The sequence below is a fragment of the Puntigrus tetrazona genome, chromosome 19, assembly GCF_018831695.1.
Source record: "Puntigrus tetrazona isolate hp1 chromosome 19, ASM1883169v1, whole genome shotgun sequence".
In the NCBI taxonomy this organism is placed as follows: Eukaryota; Metazoa; Chordata; class Actinopteri; order Cypriniformes; family Cyprinidae; genus Puntigrus; species Puntigrus tetrazona.
In genome coordinates, this window is record NC_056717.1 from 14,366,241 (window position 1) to 14,386,921 (window position 20,681).

Consider the following 20,681-nt stretch of genomic DNA (forward strand, 5'->3'; position numbering starts at 1 on the left):
AATTGGCCATGAAGCCAAAAGTGGGCTTTGGAGCAGATGTGTCTGAAAAGCATATAGTTATAGGGTAAAACTGAGGTACTACTAGAACACACAACTAAAGCCATTAGAAAATTAGAAAAAGACACCTTCACTTACCGGTCATACTTTGTCCAAAGCTAAATGATGGCTTTGAAGGTTCTGCTGACTCGGCAGGTTTCCCAAATGTGAGCGTAGGCTTGGGAAAATCCTTTGAAGGGTCTGGCTCACCGAAAGAGAAGCCCAAGGTTGGTGCCGGTTTTTCAGCCTCCTTGGAAGCACCGAATAAAAACGCAGTGGAGGGTGCGGAGGTGTCCTTTTTTTCTTCCGTTTTTCCAAAAGTGAAGGTGGACGTCACCAGCGTTTGCTCTTTTGATGATGCTTCCCCAAACTTTGTTGCAGAAGATTCAGCTACTGAAGCCTTGCCAAAAATAGGAATGACATTTGCTGCTGTTGTTGTGGTGGTGGTTGAAACAGTTTCTGAGGGAGCAGGAACATTGTCTTTCTCAGCTTTGGACTGGGGCACAGAGAAACTAAAGGACGAATTTGAGCTTCCTTTCTCACTGGGTTTAGCTCCAAACAAAAATGCTGGGTTTTCAGAACCAGAAGCTTGAGAGCCAAAATTGATTCCATTTCCTCCACCAAATTTAAATCCTGCACTAGAATCCTGAGATTTAGTCTTTTTTTCAAGAGAGTCATCCATGGACGCACCAAAAGAAAAGGCCTTTGACACACTCTCTTTTGCTGCCGTGGATTCTGATGAGGAACTACCAAGTTTGTCCCCACCAGAAGCTGCAGCCGAGGATAAGCCTCCAAATTTGAAGCCCTCTGATTTGGAGGTTGAGTCAGAGGAGCCAAATCCAAATTTAAATCCTCCTGTGGTGGAATTAGTGTCTGAGAAAGTGCCTCCAAATTTCAGGCCAGCAGAGGTTGAGTCTGTAGAGCCAGTACCAAACTTAAATCCAGTTGAACTAGAGTCTGTACTGTTGGACTGAGCTCCAAAAGATGAACTAAAACCTGAAAAAGAAATAAGAATTCTGGTCATCAGCCTGCTTCTACTAAAATGCAGCTGCTTCGAAGTCTCCCGACTTATAGAAATTTCATTGCAATGCATTTTACCTTTGGACTCTATTTTAGCTCCTGGTTTTGCTGACTGGCAGGCCACACACTGCTGGTCCCCTGGCTTATTCTGAACACAGCACACCTCACACTCCCAGCTCCCCTCAGGTTTCTTGAACTTGTCCCCGAATCCTAATAAAGGTGCAGCAGAGCTTGCAGGTGCAGAGGCTGGAGTCGAAACAGCTGAGGCTCCTAAAATACACCAAGGACTAAAACATCAGGTATGCAAATGTTTTCAATGCAAAAATATGCAAATTGGTTTTATACAGATATATTGGAAACAGGGCTTTTCCCCCAAAATTAAGGTAAATCCTTCTCTACTATTCCATGTACTTTACAGTGCTGTCCATTTTTTGCGGGCATTAAAATATTAACTGCAAAACTGAAACTTTACCTGGTTTAGAGCTCTGACAGGCTACACATTTCACATCCTGTGCCTTGTTTTGAACCATGCATACATCACAATCCCAAGACCCTTCTGGCTTTTTAAATTTGTCACCAAATCCTAACAGTCCAGTTGCCGAAGAAGCAGTTGTTGTTGATGTGGTAGTTGTAGAAGAGCTGGCAGAGGGGGTGGATGAGGCCTCAGAAAGAGCCGGTAGAGTCAGGCTGGATTTTACTCCAGTTCCAGGTTTGGCCGTGTCACAAGCTACACATTTAACTACATCTGGTTTGTTTCTGACCAAACAAGTGTCACAGTCCCAGCTACCAGCTGGAGGAGCAAAAAGGGAACTGATGCTTGCAGGAGCGTCTGTGGGTTTATTGTCCGATTTAGAGGAAGAGTCTGTGTTAGGTTGTGGAGCCAGACAAGCAACACATTTTTTGTCAGAGGACTTGTTTTGCAATAAGCAAGTGCCACAGCTCCAGGACCCTGCAGGTGGTCTGAACTTATCACCAAAACCAAGAGGAGCTGAAGATGTTGAAGTAGAGAGTAAAGGTTTATCAACTGAGTTCTGAGCAGAGGACACAAATCCTGAAAACAAGAAAAAGCATAAATACATACAAAATGCATTGACTTCCAAAATTTTACATGGGAGGAGAAAAAAAATAAATTACAAAAATCTTACCAGGTCCCTTAAGTATGTCCAATACACTGCCCTGTTTTAAGACCTTGGCTGGTTTAAAGGGTCCTTCAAACTCCTTTTCTTCACTAGTCACTGATTTGACTGCAAACCATACAGTGAATAAATAAATACAATAACAACTTTAAATAAAAATGTCTTAAAAAAATAAATAAATAAAATCAATGCTTACCTGGTGCTACTATTGGAACAATTTTACCATTGGAGTAAGAGGGGCCTGTTTTCATAGTAGGTGCACTGAAAGTAAACCCAGACTGCAAGGAAGAATCTTTATTATTACAGATCCTTGCTCTGTATTAAACAAAGTATGCGAGAATGAAGGAGACCTACCGATGGAGAGAAAGATGGAGGACTAGCAGCTGTTGCCTTGACGATAGGCGAAGAGAACGTGAAGGGAACAGATGGTGGTGTGGATGGTGCAGCTGCCTCCTGATTAAACAAATAATAATTGTGTGTTACAAATACTCGTCCACCATAACTGCTATGAAACTCAGTTTGATAAGTTAAGACTACATCAGACAGAACATACAATTCTAAGGGGTCAGAGGGGAGTTTATACCTTATTTGCTGTCGGTTCTTCAGAGACAGTTGTAAGTGGTGTTGTGCTGGAGGTGAGCGAAAAGGTTGGGGGAGGAGAAGAGAAATTAAATGTTGGCAAAGTGAAATTGCTGGGAAGAGAGGCAGGAGGCAGGTCTGGTTCCTCAGCAACCTAAAAAGAGAACAGCTTGTATGAGCATCAAACCATCCTGTTACATAGTTTCAAAACTAGTTCATAGTTCAAAAGCATATAACCAGCAGGTTCTCTGACCTCATCGTCAGGTCTTTTGGATGAAGGTCTAATGGCCCTTTCCCTCTTCATTTTGCCCCCTCCTGAACCAGCACTGCTGGTCGCTGGGGTGCTGGACAAGGGGTAGGACAAACTGCTTGTGCTGGAGAAAGGAAGGATGGACTAAGTATACACGCAAGTGAAGTCACTAACAATTCCCTGTCCCGTCCAAAAAAGAAAAAGATTCTAAAACCATCACAAAATAATTCACCCTTACCTGGAAGAGGAAGCCTGGGCACGATCTGAAATGGGAGGGGATTGTCTCAGCGGCTACAAAAGAAAACAAAAGTTAGTTCTCTGGAAGAGTTCACAACACAGACTTCATTGCAATAATCCACTTAATTATAAGGTTTGCCATTTTATGAGGCATTTTATTTAAAAAAAAAAAAAAAAAAATAAATATATATATATATATATATATATATATATATATATATATATATATATATATATATATATATATATATTTTTTTTTATCTAATTATTCCAAACAATTCCTTTCAGTTTTTGATCATGTTGAATTCTAATGTAGGGTGCATTGTGATAAATACTGAACTCACAGTATCCTTGTTGCTTTTTTCAGCTCCTCTGTTCACTCCACCTGGGGTGAGTGACGGTCTGAAGGATATTGAGCGGTTACCAGACACTGCAGCAGCTGCAGGGACTACTAGCTTCTGCACAGGAGGGACTGATGGCTCCAGCTGTGTGTCAGTGTAACAACATTACAAATTCAGCAGACAGTAGAAAAGTTCCCTACACCACTGTGCTAAGGAGATATATATATATAAAAAAATAAAATTACTCATATGAATTTTACAATTCCTGAATGAATAGAAATAACATTAAACATTATAAGCAGTGTGCTCCCTTAAACAGCAAAACAACACACTCAGCCCTGGATATTTTGGACTATGTACATCCGCCACAAATGGTTATTACAGGCTTTAGATTTCTAGTGTTGGGTGAATAGGCACATTGTTTGAGATTAGTAGCCAGCTGCCACAGTTGTCAACAGTTAAAGACAAGCAGAGGAAGCAAAGTGAAAGTTGCCAATTTTACAAGACAGATTAAGGTCTTCTATACAATAAACCATGTATGGTTTTCTTTTGTCACACATCCAAGTTGACCCCGTTTTATCTGAAACTTTAAAATCTTAAGCTGTGTGTTAAAGCACAAGACTTACCCGTTTCCTCTTTGCCTGGAAATTTGAAATGTCAAGATCTGTGTGATTCAGTGAAAAAAAAAAAAAAAAAAAATGTTAAAGACTGTAACAACTGACAACTCAACTGAAGTGAATTTTGAAGTGAAGTGCTGTAATGTAAAGCTACTATGATACTGTAATACTTACAGCTGACAGAGGTGATGAAACTGTAGACGGAATTCTTTTTGCATCCTGTAAGGTTACCAAAAACATGTTTTTAAGAAATGCTTACTTCTGGTTTTTCCCCGGATTTAAGCGAACTATTTGTTTAATGACTGCTTATTTACAGATACATTTGGTTGATTTTCAACTCTTTCTGCTAGAGGTTTATTCTACAGTAATTTTTTTATGAGATTATAAAATATATACACTTCACAGATCAGACAGTATACTCACAGCAAGAGGACTGGACATGCGCTCCAGGGACTGTAGGATGCGCCTTGCTGTGGCACTGGTAACTCCACAGGGTTGAGTTCCAGCTGGCTTTGCCTTTATCTGTCTTCTAACGGGAGGCTGTGGAACAACAGACCAGAATTTAAGAAACAAAAAAAAATGAACTTTATTAAAATTTGTTTAAAAAAAAAAAAAAAAAATTAAATAGTAGTGCTGGTGTATGTAACAAGAGTCAATCACTGGCATGATTGTTCAGACCTGGTAAGGTGTTGCCGGGCGTGAACGAACCGATCTCATCGCAGCAGCTCCTCCATACGTAGTCTTTCCTGGGTAGAAAGGTGAATCCCCCAACTGACTGGAGTTTAGCACTGAACTGTTCAACACTGACTGAAAGAACAAACATGCCTAACATTAATCTCATCTCAATGAAACATATATTCTTATTGCGACAAGACAACCAGGACATTCAATTCCGCATTGTTCACTTTTAAATTATGCATTAATGTTTTTGAATAAACTTATGCTCACCTAAAACAAAGTAAAAGCAGTAATATTGTAAAATATTACAATAACATTTAAATGTCACGTAACCCCTCAAATCATTCTAATACACAGAAGCAAGCAAAAAAAAGAGAGGAAAATGTTAAAAAGATTTTTTTAGATGTATTTGTATTTCAGATGCTTATTTGTAGTTACTTTAAGGTGTTTTAAAAATATTATGTCCGAGACTTTTTTCCCCACATACACACAAAAACAAAATTATAATAAAAAAAACAAAATGAACAAAAAAAACCCAACAACAACTACAATGTAGCAGCAAGATTTTACAACAATTAAGATTGCACTTATTTGGTCAAAACCCCATGATAAGCAATGAAGTGCTATGCAGTCTATTTAAGACAACATTGGCTGATTAGACCTAAAATGCTAAATGTTTGCCCACTCACACTTCTCTCTCTATATCTATCTCGATCTATCTAAAAACACTTTCTCACTAAGCAAATCTCATAGGTGACCTATTTTTGTCTAGATGTGAGTTGTCACCTAAAGGTTAGTTAGTATCAAGGTGTGAATTGTTTTTTTTTTAGGCTGTGCTGCTTCCTGTTTTTGCAATGTAATTTCACACTTACAACCAATTTAATGCAGAATTGTATTTTGTGACAAAATATAATCTTACAGGCCAATTATGCAAAGAAAAAAAAAAAATAATAATAATAATAATAATAACACATTACTTACTGATGAGGACGTGCCAAAGACTGACAGGTTGAAGGCTGGTTTCTTGAGGCCAGAGTGGGCTGCCTGTGATCCAGAATGGGTGCGTTCTGTCTCTGGAGACCAGAGGATCGGCACCATCTTTGACGTGGGCACATCTGGAAGATTAAGTCCTGCTCTTAATTCTGCTTTAGCTAGCCTAGATTGCTCTAAACATCACCACAGAATTCTTGAAATGTGGTAGCTTACCTTTATCAGATGCACGTGATGAAAAGCCACTGGTAGTCGAGATGTTGTCATCCTCATGCTGAGAGCTGGAGTCCTTAATCTCTTTCACCAGGGAAAAGTTGGAGGTCACAGCAAAAGGGCTCCCTGAAAAGGGCGCTGTGGACGTGGAGGGCTGGGAGAAGAGAGAGCTTGTGCCGCCAAACACAGGGGGGCCATCCAGGGAGGGGAACTGCAGGTGGGTTCGATTGAGAGGGGGTCTCGATAGAGCTTCCTGGAAGTTCAGTGATGCTTTGCTTGTAGATGGTTCTGAAAAAATTATTTTAGCTTTATCTCAAGAACACAGACAGCTTCTAAAGCAGCCACATACACAGTTCTCTTTGTTTTGGAATAGGAACTGTGTATCTGCTGGACAGCACCAACTCATACCTGTGTTACTTGTGCTCGGCTCTGGAGAGTCTCGTCCATCTGGGAGCGGGGTGACTTCATCGTTGCCGTTGGGGGGAGGAGCCACGTTGTTCTGGCCTAATCCAACTGCACTGGTATCACCCTCTGGAACTTCTCCATTTTTGAAGTATTTCTGCAGCCAGGAGGGGACTATACTCTTCACTGTATCTGTCACTCGACTGATCAGCCCAGGTTGCTGCAGAAGCCAGAAGAACAAAATTAGGATATCCAGTAGCAATAAAAGACAAAGAGCAATTCCTCGGAACACTTAAACCCTTGTTTCTGGCCTAAATACATAGTCCATCAGCTTTAATAATGCTCTATCCCATATAATAGTGGTTCTCAAACTCTTTACAGTGGCGTACCCTCTGGGTCATTTTACAGTCACACCTTTTCCATTAAAGAGACAAATTTTTCAACTGATTTACAGGTGTATTTTTTTCTTCTCATCTTAAAGTATTTCTAGCCTTATTAATTGTATGTCATATTCTTGCCATTCCATTAAGTGTATTTTTAAATATAATAAAGCTTGAATGATGGCAAAACAAAGCGATACTTGTAGATTCAAAACTAAAATCACCAGTAGAAGGTGGCAAGTCATGTTATTCAGTCATTTAGTAAGAAAGTCAATAAATCGCTCAGGGTATATTTCTGTATCTGCAAAGGTTTCTTAAATCGATCCCAATATACAGTCTGTCAGTATTTGTTATTCATGCTATAAAGTACTACAAATCTATTTTAAAAGATACAATGAAGAGCAGTGCAATTTGCTAAAGCAGTATATTTAGCAGCATCCCATTATACGAATGCTACTTGTGTAGAATACTTGTGAACTATTCCTTTGTGCGCCAAAGTTTTCCCATGTTCATGTGGCCTTCAAGTTATCTACCAAGCATGAAGCCAGCTGCATCCTAAACTTTGATTCATGAGATAACAGGACATGTTTCTCCTATTTACCTTACTGTACAAGCGGTGTGGCCTCCAAGGCTGGAGAGAGCCTGGATTTGAGAGCTTCAGTTGTCGTCTAAAAGGGGCCCTAGGGACCAAATCACTGTGCAAGCACTACAGGCTTATTGTTCTCTAAAAGAGCTTCAGGGTTTGGACACAGCAACGCCACAGACCAGCTCTTTGGCCGAACGCTGTAAGCATGTGACCCACAGGCAGGTGGGAAAGCTAAATAGTACATTTAGCCTCAGCAGAAGAGCCGGCAGAGATTGCGCAATCAAAATAGAAGCCCTTCAAAGCTTAAAGATGCTTGTGACTTAAATATAGGCCAGGACGTAATTCATCTTCCTGCCTCATTCTGAGACCAAGACGACTACATAAAGGATAAATAACATTAACGTGCTGCATTCATGCACTCAGCATATGAAACCAGCTGTGTGCACGGATGGGGCCTCAAGCATGAGCTCAGAGTTGCAATACAAGTCACTTCCTGTCAACAGTGCGCACATGGCACCATCCAAGGTCAGCATGGCTAATCGATGCAATGTTGGGTAAGTTACTTACAAAATTGAATGCATCATCCCCGTTTCACAGACAAGGCTTAAGCCTAGTCCCAGATTAAACGTTTCACCTAAAGGAAACTTGCACTGACAGATCTTACAACACATCAGGGACGTTTTGTCTCAAGATGAACACCAGTAATGGTCTTCACTAAGGCACTTTTATAAAATGACTTGAATGTCCTAATTGAACTATGGCCTAATCCTGTCTTAGTCTAAGCCCTGTCTGTGAAACCAGAACTGTATATTACTAGTTACTTTCATTTGAAAGCAATTACTTCAATTACGATATTATGACTTGGCACTTATGGAATAGCAGCAATGTGGTGATTCCTAATAAAATAATATTTCTACTATAATATTCATTCTATTTTCTTTTAGAACTTTGTATAAATCTAAATTTCGCCTCAGTAATGGATTCATGTTAATCCCCATCCCTACATGTATCCCTATCATATAACAATGCAACTTGAATCTTCACTTTTTATTTATCTTTCAACTGGCTCGAGGTGCATTACTCATTACGAACCACAGTCAGAAACGTTATCTTAGCTTGATGGCAATTCTACTGTTAAAAGACACTACATATCTTTCGCAACATACTCAGCCACAAGCCTCTTCACATCTCTGGGTTCAAGTGGCATGGCTTAAAAGAAACACTGAAATACAGCATCTAACCTTCCCTTACACAATTTAAATTATTATCAGAGGAAAAAATGTCTAGTCATATATGCAGTTTATGCAACACTGGTGGACAAAAAAAAAAAAAGTAATACAGAAAGTATCAACAGAAAGCATGGGTTTTCCTAAAGAGTTGAAACAAATGCAATAAATAGAAATATCCTATTATTTCCTACTTCTAATTACTTTGCCTCACTAAATCACTCACTACATGAGCTCAGAATAAATATTTTTGCCACATTTTGACTCCTTAAATGCAATGGTTTAGATTTAGAGATCAATGCTTTAGCGTGATTTACATGTCTATTTAATAACCAATATGCAGAAGAAAATATCAAGAGCTATGATTAACCGTTCTGCAAATAAGCACAAAAACTTAGGTAGAAATATTGTATTTAAGTCAAATGGCAAACGCTGTACCTCTAACTTAATTTCCCTAATATACAAGTATTATACTTCTATCACGCAAAATGCAAAGTGATGTAAATAAATGCAAAGCACGCATTGCAAACATTGAGCAAAATATACTTTTACCACTCGTTTAAAAAGACTAATTAAAATGTCCGCTCATAGAAGCGCTTTAAACCATGAACGTGGGCTAGACTGACTGAACTAACAAAAAGCAGCATGTGAGTGTTTCCAGTGAGCTAACGTTACAGATCCCTCTGAAAACACGCCACGACACGCACTCATCCCGCCTTTCTTCATGATGACAAACCTAGTGCGTTAACTACCTGCGCCTTTCGTATTTATGCCTAAATGACTCGATAGTCATATCCAACTGATCTCTACCCAAGTTCAAAACGTGTACATGAAATATAAGTAACGTTGAAGAAAACATGGACAAAAGTGCTATGAAGCTCAGGTTACCCACATGTAGACCCTCTGAGCGGCACAAAAGAGGGGAGACGTGAACATTGGTATATTTAAACAACATTTTAATTAGTGGGCCAACAGCGTTAAAATGCCGATAAAATGCTGTTAGGTTTGTTAACATTTAAATATTCTTGTTTGACGCCGGTGCGAGCAGCTAACGGCTAACGTTAACTGGTTGTTTTGAAACGCGTTCACGCGGCTGTCTAAAATTATTAAAATACAATCTAATTCCACCCGTCTAAATCCATTTTTCGAGCGTTTTCCTCACTGAACAGCTATGTCTCTTCAGTCAAATGAGTTAGCGGTATTGCGGTGACAGTGTTGAGACCGTGTGCTGGGGGAACGTGAACAGGCCTGAAACAGGCCTCAAAATGTCTCCTGCTTTACAAATACAAAACCCGCCGCCAAAACACCGGTGCGGCTCAAGCTAATAACCGCTAAAATCCTTGCCGCAGCGACTAGGGTTTCGCTTTACTTACCTGTTTGCCTTTGGCATAAGGTTTTGAAGCGATGTGGTATCTTCTTGATCTGATTTTCCCTCCTCCTGTCGCCGCCATGGCTAACTAGATTGAGTTTGCTCAGTAGCGCTTCGCCGGATAGAGCTCCGCTGTCACAGCGCAGCCCTCCAATATACCATCAGGCACTTCGGTGCTGGGGTTTATGGGAAATGGAGTTTGCATTGACATATATTGACGTCAATTTGTAGGCCAACCTGCTGTGGATTCCCTCGGGGATTTCTGGGGTTTTCAAAGTGATGGTAACGAGTGAAATAAAGCCTGTGGCAAACATTTCGTGAAGAGAATGTAATGTTGTGTTCCAGAAGATAAATCACACAGCCATTAGCTCAAATATGAATTCTGAATTTAATTACAGATCTTATTTTCTCATAAGGAGTAAAATAAAATAAATAAAATAAACTTTAATTACACATTTCTTTGATGGCATGACAAATAAATTATAAAGGGGGGAGCTGTATATATCAAAAGTTTATACTGTATTAGATTTATGACTGTAACCAACAAGTCACAATTGGTGATCCTGATTCCAGGCTTCTAGTTTAACATTCCTTTTCTGGAATAAATGGGTATGAACACTAAGGTAAACAAACCAATAATATTGATGATGATGATGAAGATAAGAAAGATATATATCTATTTATAAGTGTGTGCATGTATGTGAATAAATTTTCCCACTCATGATTCTACTATAATTACTAAAGTTAGTACAATTTATTTTTTATTTAGCATTTTCAATGAACAATGCAGTATAAGTGTATTCAGAAAGTGAAAAGAAGATCCCGTTAAGGGGTGTTCACATCTGTGAGAATTTATATCATTAATTCATACATTGATAAAAATCTGGTCACACCTCATTGCTCCTGATTATTATATTAAATCATAAGAAATAATTAAATGTTACAACACTGCTGTGGAAGATTCAAGTTTGACATCACATTTTATGCATTCTCTTTGTTCTTTCAGAACTGCAGCTCCATACAAAATTCATGACTAGAAATCTTAACAGCTATTTTAAGTTTTGGAGTTTTTTTTCCAAGGGAAAAATATGTATAACTAAGAGCTTTGGTATTGCTCAACAATTTGGTCCATGAAAAACAGAATATAAAAAAACAATTAAATAAGACAAAATGTGATAGTACCTTAATAGATGCATATGCTACTATTCAGTATTAATAACCCATGGGAAAAAAATATCACTGCCTTCAAAAACAGCACAAAATCCTGAATGTAGGTTCTGCAAAAATTACAATTTCAAAAAAAATTGCACATAGAAATGCATAGTAATTTAAAGGCCTCACACAGAAAATATTATTGATCTAAAATCATGTATGCACATGCCCACACACACACACAGGTATAAAGTTAACGTACAAAGAAAAACAACAGAAGTACAAAAACAAAAGACACATCATACAGATGATGTCACCATTTCTAAACCACCTTTACATGTTGCCAAAAAAAGCTGAATCATATTACATTTAAGTAAATCAACAGCTCATAAAAAGGTCATAAGCAGCCACTTCTTTAACCACTCTGCAGTTTTAAATTTAAAAGAGCAAGTATAAGAATGAAAACGGTTGTGATAATAGAACATTTGTGCAAAGATCATAGTGCATTAAAACAAGTGCTTAAAGGTTTCTCACAAACGCGGAGCTTGCTTTTATGTTCACAATGAAATGTTGCATAAAATGTCTTACCCTGATCGACGCATAGGTATGTGTCAGCGAAACAATCGCTGATTACAGGTCAAGCGGAGATCTATGTGCAACATTTAAGAGCAGGCTTGGTCAGCATTAACAATACTGAAGTTGAATAACGCTCCCATAATTTTACAAAAATTGAAGCCTGGTAGCATGGAAGCTCATCACAAAATATTCACTGGCTCAGATAACTTCCTCAATATAAAAACCACATCAGTGCCACTGGAAAGTGCGCATTGTGTAATTTCCCAGAATCCCGGCATACTACAAATTATTGTTTCCTTCCAAGTGCTATAAAAATGACAACTAGTGTACGACAGAGGCTTGTGGTTTGGAACGCGTCCCGTTCTTGTGTCTGCACACTGTCACCCAGCTAACCGTTTACCTCTCTTTAACCGTTTACCACAGATTCCTTCTTTCACCCCTTTTGGCCCATTGAGAGATCATCGGTCTCTAGCGGTGGTCACTTCTTGCCGCTTGTTCCATTGATTGTTTTGTTTTTTCCAGATCCTCCTTTTCTTCTCCGTGATGAAGTGGAATTACTGCTGGAGTTTCTCTCTGTTAAAAGAAGTAAAAAAGGTAAATACACGTGAGTGTTAAGTACAACAGATGTCCGAAGGGTAAATAAACCTCATAATGTTCTTCCTATCATAATACGAGCTTCTATTTAATTTCACTTGAATCTGTAGGGTAGAAAATGTAATAATGTAATGTAATAAAAACACTCTATTTGTAGATAGTAATTGTCACTTTAGAAACTCTTTAAACAAATCAGATTGCATGTTACCTTTGGCGGTTTCAGGAATGTCAGTAATGATGCTGTCGTCACAATCCGCAATGTACTGTTAAAAGAGATATATCAGTTTATCAACATTTTATACGGAAAACACAAACTACGAAAATGAAGCAAGACTCACACTAAAACTTATATATAAGAATTTTCCCCAAATTGTCATTATATCATTGGGATTTTGTTTCTAATCTAAATAATGTCAACTGTGAATGACCAGATTTTACTGTTGCTGAAGAATTCGCTGGATTGAATTCATATCTGTCAGTAAATCATGTTATGGTAACAGATGAATGAGCACGGTCATTTACCTTAAGCCTCTTTCCATAATTCTGCTCGTACCAAACCATACCATATAGACAGAGAAAAGTAATGAAAGCCTGAAAAGAGGCAAGAAAAAGACAGAGGAAGTGCAGATGAAGTATTATTACATTAAGCAGCAAAAATCATAAATGAAAATAGAAAAGACAATTTTTAAAATCTATTCGGTTACACATGCACACGATTAAATGACTTGTTAAATAACTTTTTTAATTATTGAAAGACTAAATTGTGAAGACGTCTTTTAAATGGCATGCGATATTCTTTGCACTTTGGAATATTTTAAATGAGATTTTTCGGTGTGGTCTCAGACTTGGACCCACTGTGTATAGTTTATAGAAACACACAAGGTTCAATCTGTAAACATTCAGTGTAAACTACAGATGTGCAAGCGGACAGAATAAACTGTTGCAACATATCACAGTCCCAGTACAATAGCATAGCCGGCATTTGTTAGGGTTCCGGTATCAGTTACAGAAAACAATAAACACGTCTCTAAAACAAAAATTCATTTTAAAAAGATAATAATAAAAAAATATAGATACATAAACGTATATAAATAAGAACATTTATAAATAAAAGAAATTTAAACCGAAACACTCACCAAACATAAAAGCCAAAGGACAACATAGAGAACCTGTGTTTTAGAGAACAAGTCTTGTCCGAATTTGATACAAGCCAGGGCCTCCAGGAAAGCAATGGCCCTACAAAACAAAACACATACTTGTGCATGTTGCGTTATATAACAACATTTCAGAGACATTTATTTGTTTATATAAACATGCAAACTAACTTTACAGCACGTTTTTATAAAATAAATATTTAAATGCCATTTTCAACATACATACTGTTTAACATTCAGATATAAAAAAATGTGATGCCATGATTGATTTGCTATTTAGTTCAGATATACAGGGTTCAAAAATAGTAGACTATAGCATATTAAAAACACAACTTTGTTGTTTAACATGAGGTACGTAAGTGACAGAATTGTAATTTTAGTTATACTTTTTCCTTAAGTGTCAAATAAATTCAGCATTTAATGCACAATGGCAAATCTCTATGAGCATTTCAGATTTGTAGGACTTACAAATACAAAAGTGTGGTTTGTTAAGTCACCAGACTACGTAAGGAGTAATCTGGCAGATCTAGAACAGTACAAAGCCAAGAGAAAATACCTCCATTGTTTAGAATCGAATGGAAAAAGTGAGATTGTCTGGTAAACAGGACACAAATATGACTCTGACAAAAACAGCTGTGGCGAGACGAAACTAAACCTATGTATTAAATCTGTTTGTATCTATTTCACTGCGTTTTCCTGGATTTCCAATAATAAATTACAAATTAAAAACACAGAACATTTGTCTTTACAGAAGGGATAGTTTACAAAAAAAATTAAAACTCTGTGTCACTCCAAACCTGTATGACATTTACAAAAGACAATATTTTAAACGTTTTGTGTTGAGAAACTCAAACAAAAGTGGTCTCCGAAACATTGGACCCTTTGAGTTTCACTGTCAATGTAAACTGCTCAAAATGTGTTCCACAAATGTTCCACATAAGTCATACAGGTTTAAAAGTGTGATTAAATGATGACAGAAATTTCATTATTGAACTATCCCTATAAGTCATCATCTGATTGTAAGTATACCCAAAACATCCAAAATGGAAAAATTACTGGCAGAACTGTGAATATGATTTTCTTTTTTTTCCACTTATTTTGACAAGCATTACAATTTTTTTTTGCATTATATAAATAAGCATGTACTTACCCAAACACCCAACACTGTGTTCCAACTCTTTTGCACTGGGTGTCTGTTAGATATGCGTAGTATTGCCTAAATGCAAACAATAAGTAATTTCAACATCTCTGGCATCAAACGGTACAATGAGTGCATAAACAACTGCCAAACGTCAGTATCCAAAAGAAATGTATTTATTTAGAATGATTGTATGGCTTAAAGGATGGAATAACAGCATTACTTCTTTGGATATTTATGGATCATAGGAACATGCTCTACAATAAGTAAATCAAAAGATTTCTCATAAATAAAATAACTGGCTTTTGAAAACATGGCGGTCTCATGTTTCTCGGTTCTTGTGAATATCGCATCCTGCATTTACAGGAAAAGCTTTTGTTTTAGTACATTCGATTTTTGGAGCGATAATGATTCTGACCTCCGGAGAAGCAAAACAGGGCCAGAGCAAAAACCTTCATTTCAAGGGATTACGCTGGAACACAGAAGAAGGTAATTGGACATTACCGCACTGTGGGGGCAGTGATGATCCCAATGAAGAGGATCCGGCACCAGCTGAGAGGATGAGAGGCCTGGAATACGAAGATATGCTTCAGGAAAAACGTGTTCAATTCTGTGAGCTGTGGGAGAGAAAATAAACAGAACAAAAGTGAGAAAAACAAAAGTCTAAATCTACTACTGTTTGATAAAGCTCTTCTGAACGTATTGACCTATTTTATATTTCTTGCTTTGTTGCTCATTTAAACAGAACATTTTAGGTCAAAGGGCACATAAGGTGTACAACTGATGCTTTATCTATACCGGTCTTAAAAAGCTTGGGGTCTGTACTTTTTTTTTTTTTTTTTTTTTACAATTTTGTTCAGCAAGGATGCATTTCATTTAATCATAAATGTGACCGTAAAGAATTTGACATTGTTACGAAAGATTTATAATTCAAAATGCTGCTCTCTATATTCATCAAATAAGATGTTAATCATGTTTTCAACGCTGAGAATAATGAGAAACGTTTTTTGAGCAGAAAATCAGCATGATTTCTGAAGGTTGTAAGACTGGAGTAAAGATGCTCAAAATCCAGCTTTGCCGTCACAGGAATACATTACACTTTTAAATATATTAAAGACAAAACTGTTTTTTAATATATTATTATTACATAATTACAGAAAAAGATAGGATATGTAGTTGTGTCCCAAAGCTGGCTAAACGAGTATTCTGTGTCAAGCTACATTATTAAGGCTCTCATTAAAAACACACATAAACTGTACACCGATTGTGACTTTATAATTCAAATGTAAAGTCATAGCTGAAGTACAGTTTGTGGAACAGAGGCTTTGTTTATAAGCAACAAGTTTGAATATAGCGTGAACCGAAAGGCTAGCACTTCTGTTTTATGTCACACACCTGCCATACTATCATGAAGAGGTAGATTCCAGCCACCCTCTGAAAAGAGGATTTGGGGTCAAACCAGCGCACATACGTCCAGCTGGCCGGAGTGAACTGCAAAGCAGCCCGTTTCAGCTTGCCTGTGGTTGTGTGGATATCCCTGAACACACACAAATCTGTTTACAATGATCCTAAACACGTGAACATCATCGTACACTAACCCGGTGACCTAAAACCGGGATCAGATGATCTAACGACAATATCGTGTAAAACAGGTTTGGAGATAACACGGATAACTTATAATGTCTGCATACACATCTCCTAAACACAATAGAATCACAGAGAGTATGAATGGTGGCGAGTCTGCTTGTTGATTTCAGCAAAATAATGACGATCAACTGATTTTTTTGTAATTACTAATGCTGGTTTTATAGGGAACAGCCACAGATTAATTATAAGAAGAGCTTACTTGATACTGGCCCAGTGATAGGTACGCATCTCTAAAAAGCGACACACGGTCATGCCAAGCCAAATGCCCCCTCCGTTGCACAACAGGATGTCAAGAATGACTTGGTCCCACCAGCACTCTGCAAAGTTTGGCAGGAGGTGCATGAAGAACAACTGAATGAGGAAGAAAGATAGATACGAGAGATAGATATTGTATGCACTATATAACAAACCAGGCAGTTTTCACCGCTCAGCTCTGAGACAGCATTGTGAATTAGTGATAGTCTGCAAACTCTAGTATGGACATTTATGTATCTGGTATTACAATAATAATAATAATAATAATAATAATAATAATAATAATAGTGTGTTAAACTATCATACATAAGCAATTATAACCTATAAGATATTATCAGGGTTTACCTTAAACTGAGATTTTAGGTTTTAGTTGCTTAGTCAAAGAACACAGTCATTTCCTTGACATCAGTTTGTACAGATGATTAAGTATTTGGTTATGAGGAAGTTGCATAATCATTGCATGAGCAATTGCTTACTTTCAAAAGTATTCGATTGGGAAAGACATCGACCCACTCATGGTGTCAAATTTGTAATCATTGTAATAATGATTTAATATTGCTGGTTTTAATGTATTTTTTATCAAATAAACACCCTTTGTAACCTTAAGAGACTTCTTTCAAAACAGAAAAAATTCCATTGTTACTTTGTCTCTATTGTTACAAGCGCCATATAAATAAAGGTGACTGATTGATATATATATATGCTCCGACACATGCATGCATACATACATACATACATATATATAAAATGCATTACCTCTGTGAGCTCCCATGTGATGCTAATAGACCAGCAGAGGCCGTAGCTTCGGATGAGTAGAGCTTTCATTGCCCAGCCCCAAAAATGACCAAAGGCAAAAATGTCAAAGTGACTCAGGATGCGTTCCCATGTGATCACGTGACAGTTTACTGCATACTCCTGTAAAAATTGGAATAAAATTAAACAATCAAACAAATAAATACACTAAAAAAATGCACTTGCAAAAATTTATTAGGATAAACTTGAAAATTGATAAAAGTTGAAAATTAGGCAAATTGTATAGAAAACTATAGAATGTTATTGGCTTTACATCAGTAACATATCAGGGATACAATCAATTTGTTTACAAATGAGTGAAAACGAAATAAATTAGTAAATTAGGGCACAGTGTAACTTAGATACTGTGAGCGACATGAAGCATGATGTCAATGGACAGAGATTCAAATAATCCTATTGGCTGAACGTCCGCAGTCAGGCCGTCATCTGAGCTACACGTAAACCTCTTACAGAAAGCTGCCATTATCTCTTTACAGTAATCAATCATAATTCACTGGATTAGAAACACACACAGTTTCAAACTCCACAGCTCAGACAATCTACGGGCTACACTAGTCTGCTGTAACCATGATCACACATAAAAATTCATAAGATTGACATGCAGCCATTAAGATGGAAATCACAGATTATATAAAACTGAATGCATTAATTTAAGTCTCTGTTTATATTGTTACGTAAATGTAGTAAATAAAAAAATAATCTAATAGGACTCAACTGAAAGCCAAGGATCAATTATACGAAAAATAATAATAAGAAGTGAGAAGAGCTTAGGTGTTCATAGCACAATGCGAAAAAATATTTAAGTCACCAGTATAGGTTTATCATTTATATAAACACAGAGTATAAGGCTGATGAAACACAGTGCAACTTTGAGTAATTTTACAAGGCAACGTTGCTTGGGCACTTTCCCCATTGTGAATGGGTAACAAATTTCTAGCTGGATATTTTAGATTCCTTGTGTGGAGTTTCTTACCTGTTTGCCCACTGACGCCAACATTTCCCAAAGTTGCCCAGCAATGTTTTTTGCCCCATGTATCATCAGCCTAAGATACGATGGCTAACTTCTAGCTTTTAATGAAAGAATGAATTGAATTCTTTTCCTGGTTCATCATATGGCTCACCATGACATCCGCTTCTCGTGTAGCATAACGCAGATTGGGGTCGAGCCAATACAACAGCGTCTTCACCTGATTCCAGTTGAGGAAGATGAGGAACACCAGGAACAGGAAGTAAAGAACACTGAGACCTGCAAGGTGGCAATAGATCAAGGCATTGGAGGTTGGGTCAACATAGGCTCTGATACGTAAACACGAAAGATTCGACTGTTAAAAGTCACTCACCAAAAACCATGCGCCATATAGCAGGATGCGGTCTTGTGAAAGGACCTAAAGTTTTATTTAATTAAAAAAAATTATCATAATAGTTAGTAGGAACATATCATTTGAGAGGTTAACCAAATGCCTGGGCTTTTATTGTATGGAAAATAAGAGCTTGGCATAGAGCTCTTATTGGCAAGAGCTAAGCATATTTGCTTTTGTGTTCCATAGAAGAAAAGACACGAGGGTGAGTAAATAATGACAGAATTTTCCTGCAATGAAAGCAATCAGCAAAAGTCAATTTGCATCCAGTTAAAGTTTCAGCTGAGAAGCAAATGAACAATGACTGACCGTTGGGGAATGCAAGAACGCTGATGACAAGAAAGAAAGAGCCAACCAGCAGCAGACCCACACGAAGGTTATTATCAGAATCACCATCATCCCTGTTATAATAAAAACACGAAGTACAGATAACATATCAAAGCCATGATTACGTCATAGAACTATAACCTTTCACAATGTCGCCAGGCTTTTTGGTGTGGGTGTGTTTGTAGCAAATCAACTGAAAATAAGACCAGTGTTTAGTATCACTGAGATAATATTGTTAAGATTTATTAATATTTTACATTTGATATCATATATATATATATATATATATATATATATATATATATATATATATATATATATATATATATATATATTTATTTATTTATTTATTTATTTATTTTTGTTACAGTTTTAGTCCGTTTGTAGTTTTTAACATACATATTTAATAACATTTTATTAATGTTTTTCTTTAGTTCTTAGTACATGAAGTTGAATTAAATAAAAATGAGAAATGTTGCCATGACAACTAGCTATTTTAATTTCATTTCAGTTAAGATTCGTTTTAAGTAACGATATTTTATGGTTTTAGATTTAATTACTAAAACACGACACAGATAATTAAACATATCCCATTCACAGGCATTCAAAAATACTTTAAACTATATAACTAGTAGATTTCAAATATTTTAAGCTCTTGTCAACCCGATTATTGTAACAAATAAAGCATTTACGCTGAAATTGAACGAAGTAGTCGTGTTAACTGAACGCTCCGTCACGCGCTCTGAGTTGCCGCTGCCATGCTGACAAACAGCTGTGTTCTGTCGTAAAACCCCCTGTTTACTGACCTCGTAAACGCAAAGTACATTATACTGACGACAGTGGACGTCAGTAAAGTAATGGTGTGCGGTTTGTAGAAGAAATCGATGGTGATATCCTCCACTTGTTGCTCGTTTATCATCCGAAAGTGAAGTTTATAATTCGCATCATCTTTACTGAGCATCCTGGATCCCTGACTGGGCGCCATGGTTGGTCTCATCCAAACTGACAAAGGGTCCAGACGAAACTTCACTCCTCCAGCGCCGGGTTTTTCTGACAGGACTTCGCTGAAGTCGAGTAGGGCGAGATGTTTTCGCCGCTCTATTTCAGGCGACTTCATTGGCTGGGTGAAGGCAGGAGGCAATAAAAGCGTCTCTCATTTGCAGGGCTCTGTTTCAGGCGGGGTCGTTCAGGGTTCGTAGGTGTGCGCCGGAGGAAAGATGAGCGACGCTGCCCCCTGCTGGCCTGACCGCGCGACGGCGAAAAGCGCGTCCGCTCTAACGGATTTATGATGTGACGGACATTTTCGGGAAGTTCAGAAGTTCACGTTGAACATGTTCTCAGTCGCTCTTCATCTAATTCAGTCCCAGCTAAAATCAGTTTAATCTAATCTGAACGTTAAACCAAATCTAAAATGAATAGACACGATCATAAGCTTCTTTATTTTTTATCTTTCTTTCAATGTAACGGTTAGGCTTAATTTCAGATTTTAAATATACAAGCTAAAAGCTTGTTCCCTAATACTTTGTTTGTTTGTTTAGAAAATATATATTTTGATGGGGTTTTCAAGTGCGCGTTAATTGGTTATTATATTTTTGCATCTAATTTAT

General features: G+C 37.4%; 2 protein-coding genes across 3 annotated transcripts in view; both read right to left on the reverse strand.

Moving 5' to 3' along the window:
• The window catches only part of nup153 (nucleoporin 153), a 12,767-nt gene extending 2,571 nt beyond the window's left edge, over positions 1-10,196 (reverse strand). For both annotated transcript variants that reach the window (XM_043217971.1, XM_043217970.1), the window contains exons 1-19: positions 10,065-10,196; positions 6,506-6,719; positions 6,101-6,385; positions 5,876-6,009; positions 4,895-5,023; positions 4,640-4,756; positions 4,392-4,435; positions 4,226-4,280; positions 3,603-3,743; positions 3,260-3,312; positions 3,025-3,145; positions 2,776-2,925; positions 2,547-2,645; positions 2,389-2,470; positions 2,202-2,300; positions 1,529-2,107; positions 1,135-1,326; positions 136-1,032; positions 1-42 (exon numbers count right to left, since the gene is read on the reverse strand). The exon at positions 1-42 is cut by the window's left edge and continues 306 nt beyond it. In XM_043217971.1, coding sequence (XP_043073906.1) covers positions 1-42; positions 136-1,032; positions 1,135-1,326; positions 1,529-2,107; positions 2,202-2,300; positions 2,389-2,470; positions 2,547-2,645; positions 2,776-2,925; positions 3,025-3,145; positions 3,260-3,312; positions 3,603-3,743; positions 4,226-4,280; positions 4,392-4,435; positions 4,640-4,756; positions 4,895-5,023; positions 5,876-6,009; positions 6,101-6,385; positions 6,506-6,719; positions 10,065-10,142 — 3,511 coding nt within the window. In that variant the 5' untranslated portion in view covers positions 10,143-10,196. The remainder of the gene's footprint in view (positions 43-135; positions 1,033-1,134; positions 1,327-1,528; positions 2,108-2,201; positions 2,301-2,388; positions 2,471-2,546; positions 2,646-2,775; positions 2,926-3,024; positions 3,146-3,259; positions 3,313-3,602; positions 3,744-4,225; positions 4,281-4,391; positions 4,436-4,639; positions 4,757-4,894; positions 5,024-5,875; positions 6,010-6,100; positions 6,386-6,505; positions 6,720-10,064) is intronic.
• A 588-nt stretch (positions 10,197-10,784) lies between these two features.
• Positions 10,785-20,152, reverse strand: ptdss1b (phosphatidylserine synthase 1b). The gene is made up of 13 exons (XM_043218064.1): positions 19,881-20,152; positions 19,057-19,148; positions 18,730-18,774; positions 18,511-18,635; positions 17,333-17,491; positions 16,521-16,672; positions 16,070-16,211; positions 15,179-15,291; positions 14,687-14,752; positions 13,519-13,618; positions 12,905-12,973; positions 12,591-12,645; positions 10,785-12,364 (listed from the first exon to the last, which is right to left on the reverse strand). The coding sequence occupies exons 1-13, from the start codon at positions 20,069-20,071 to the stop codon at positions 12,267-12,269; spliced, it is 1,407 nt and encodes a 468-aa protein (XP_043073999.1). The 5' UTR covers positions 20,072-20,152; the 3' UTR covers positions 10,785-12,266.
• Between the last annotated feature and the right edge of the window lie 529 nt (positions 20,153-20,681).

What these genes read in the sequence shown, in the direction of transcription:
- ptdss1b (XM_043218064.1), bottom strand. Translation starts at nt 20,071, where the DNA reads ATGAGACCAACCATGGCGCCCAGTCAGGGATCCAGGATGCTCAGTAAA. An exon ending in TCACATGGGAGCTCACAGAG is followed by an intron (nt 16,673 to 17,332) that starts GTAATGCATTTT and finishes TTCCTCATTCAG; the next exon opens with TTGTTCTTCATGCACCTCCT. An exon ending in ATCACTGCCCCCACAGTGCG is followed by an intron (nt 14,753 to 15,178) that starts GTAATGTCCAAT and finishes GTTTGCATTTAG; the next exon opens with GCAATACTACGCATATCTAA.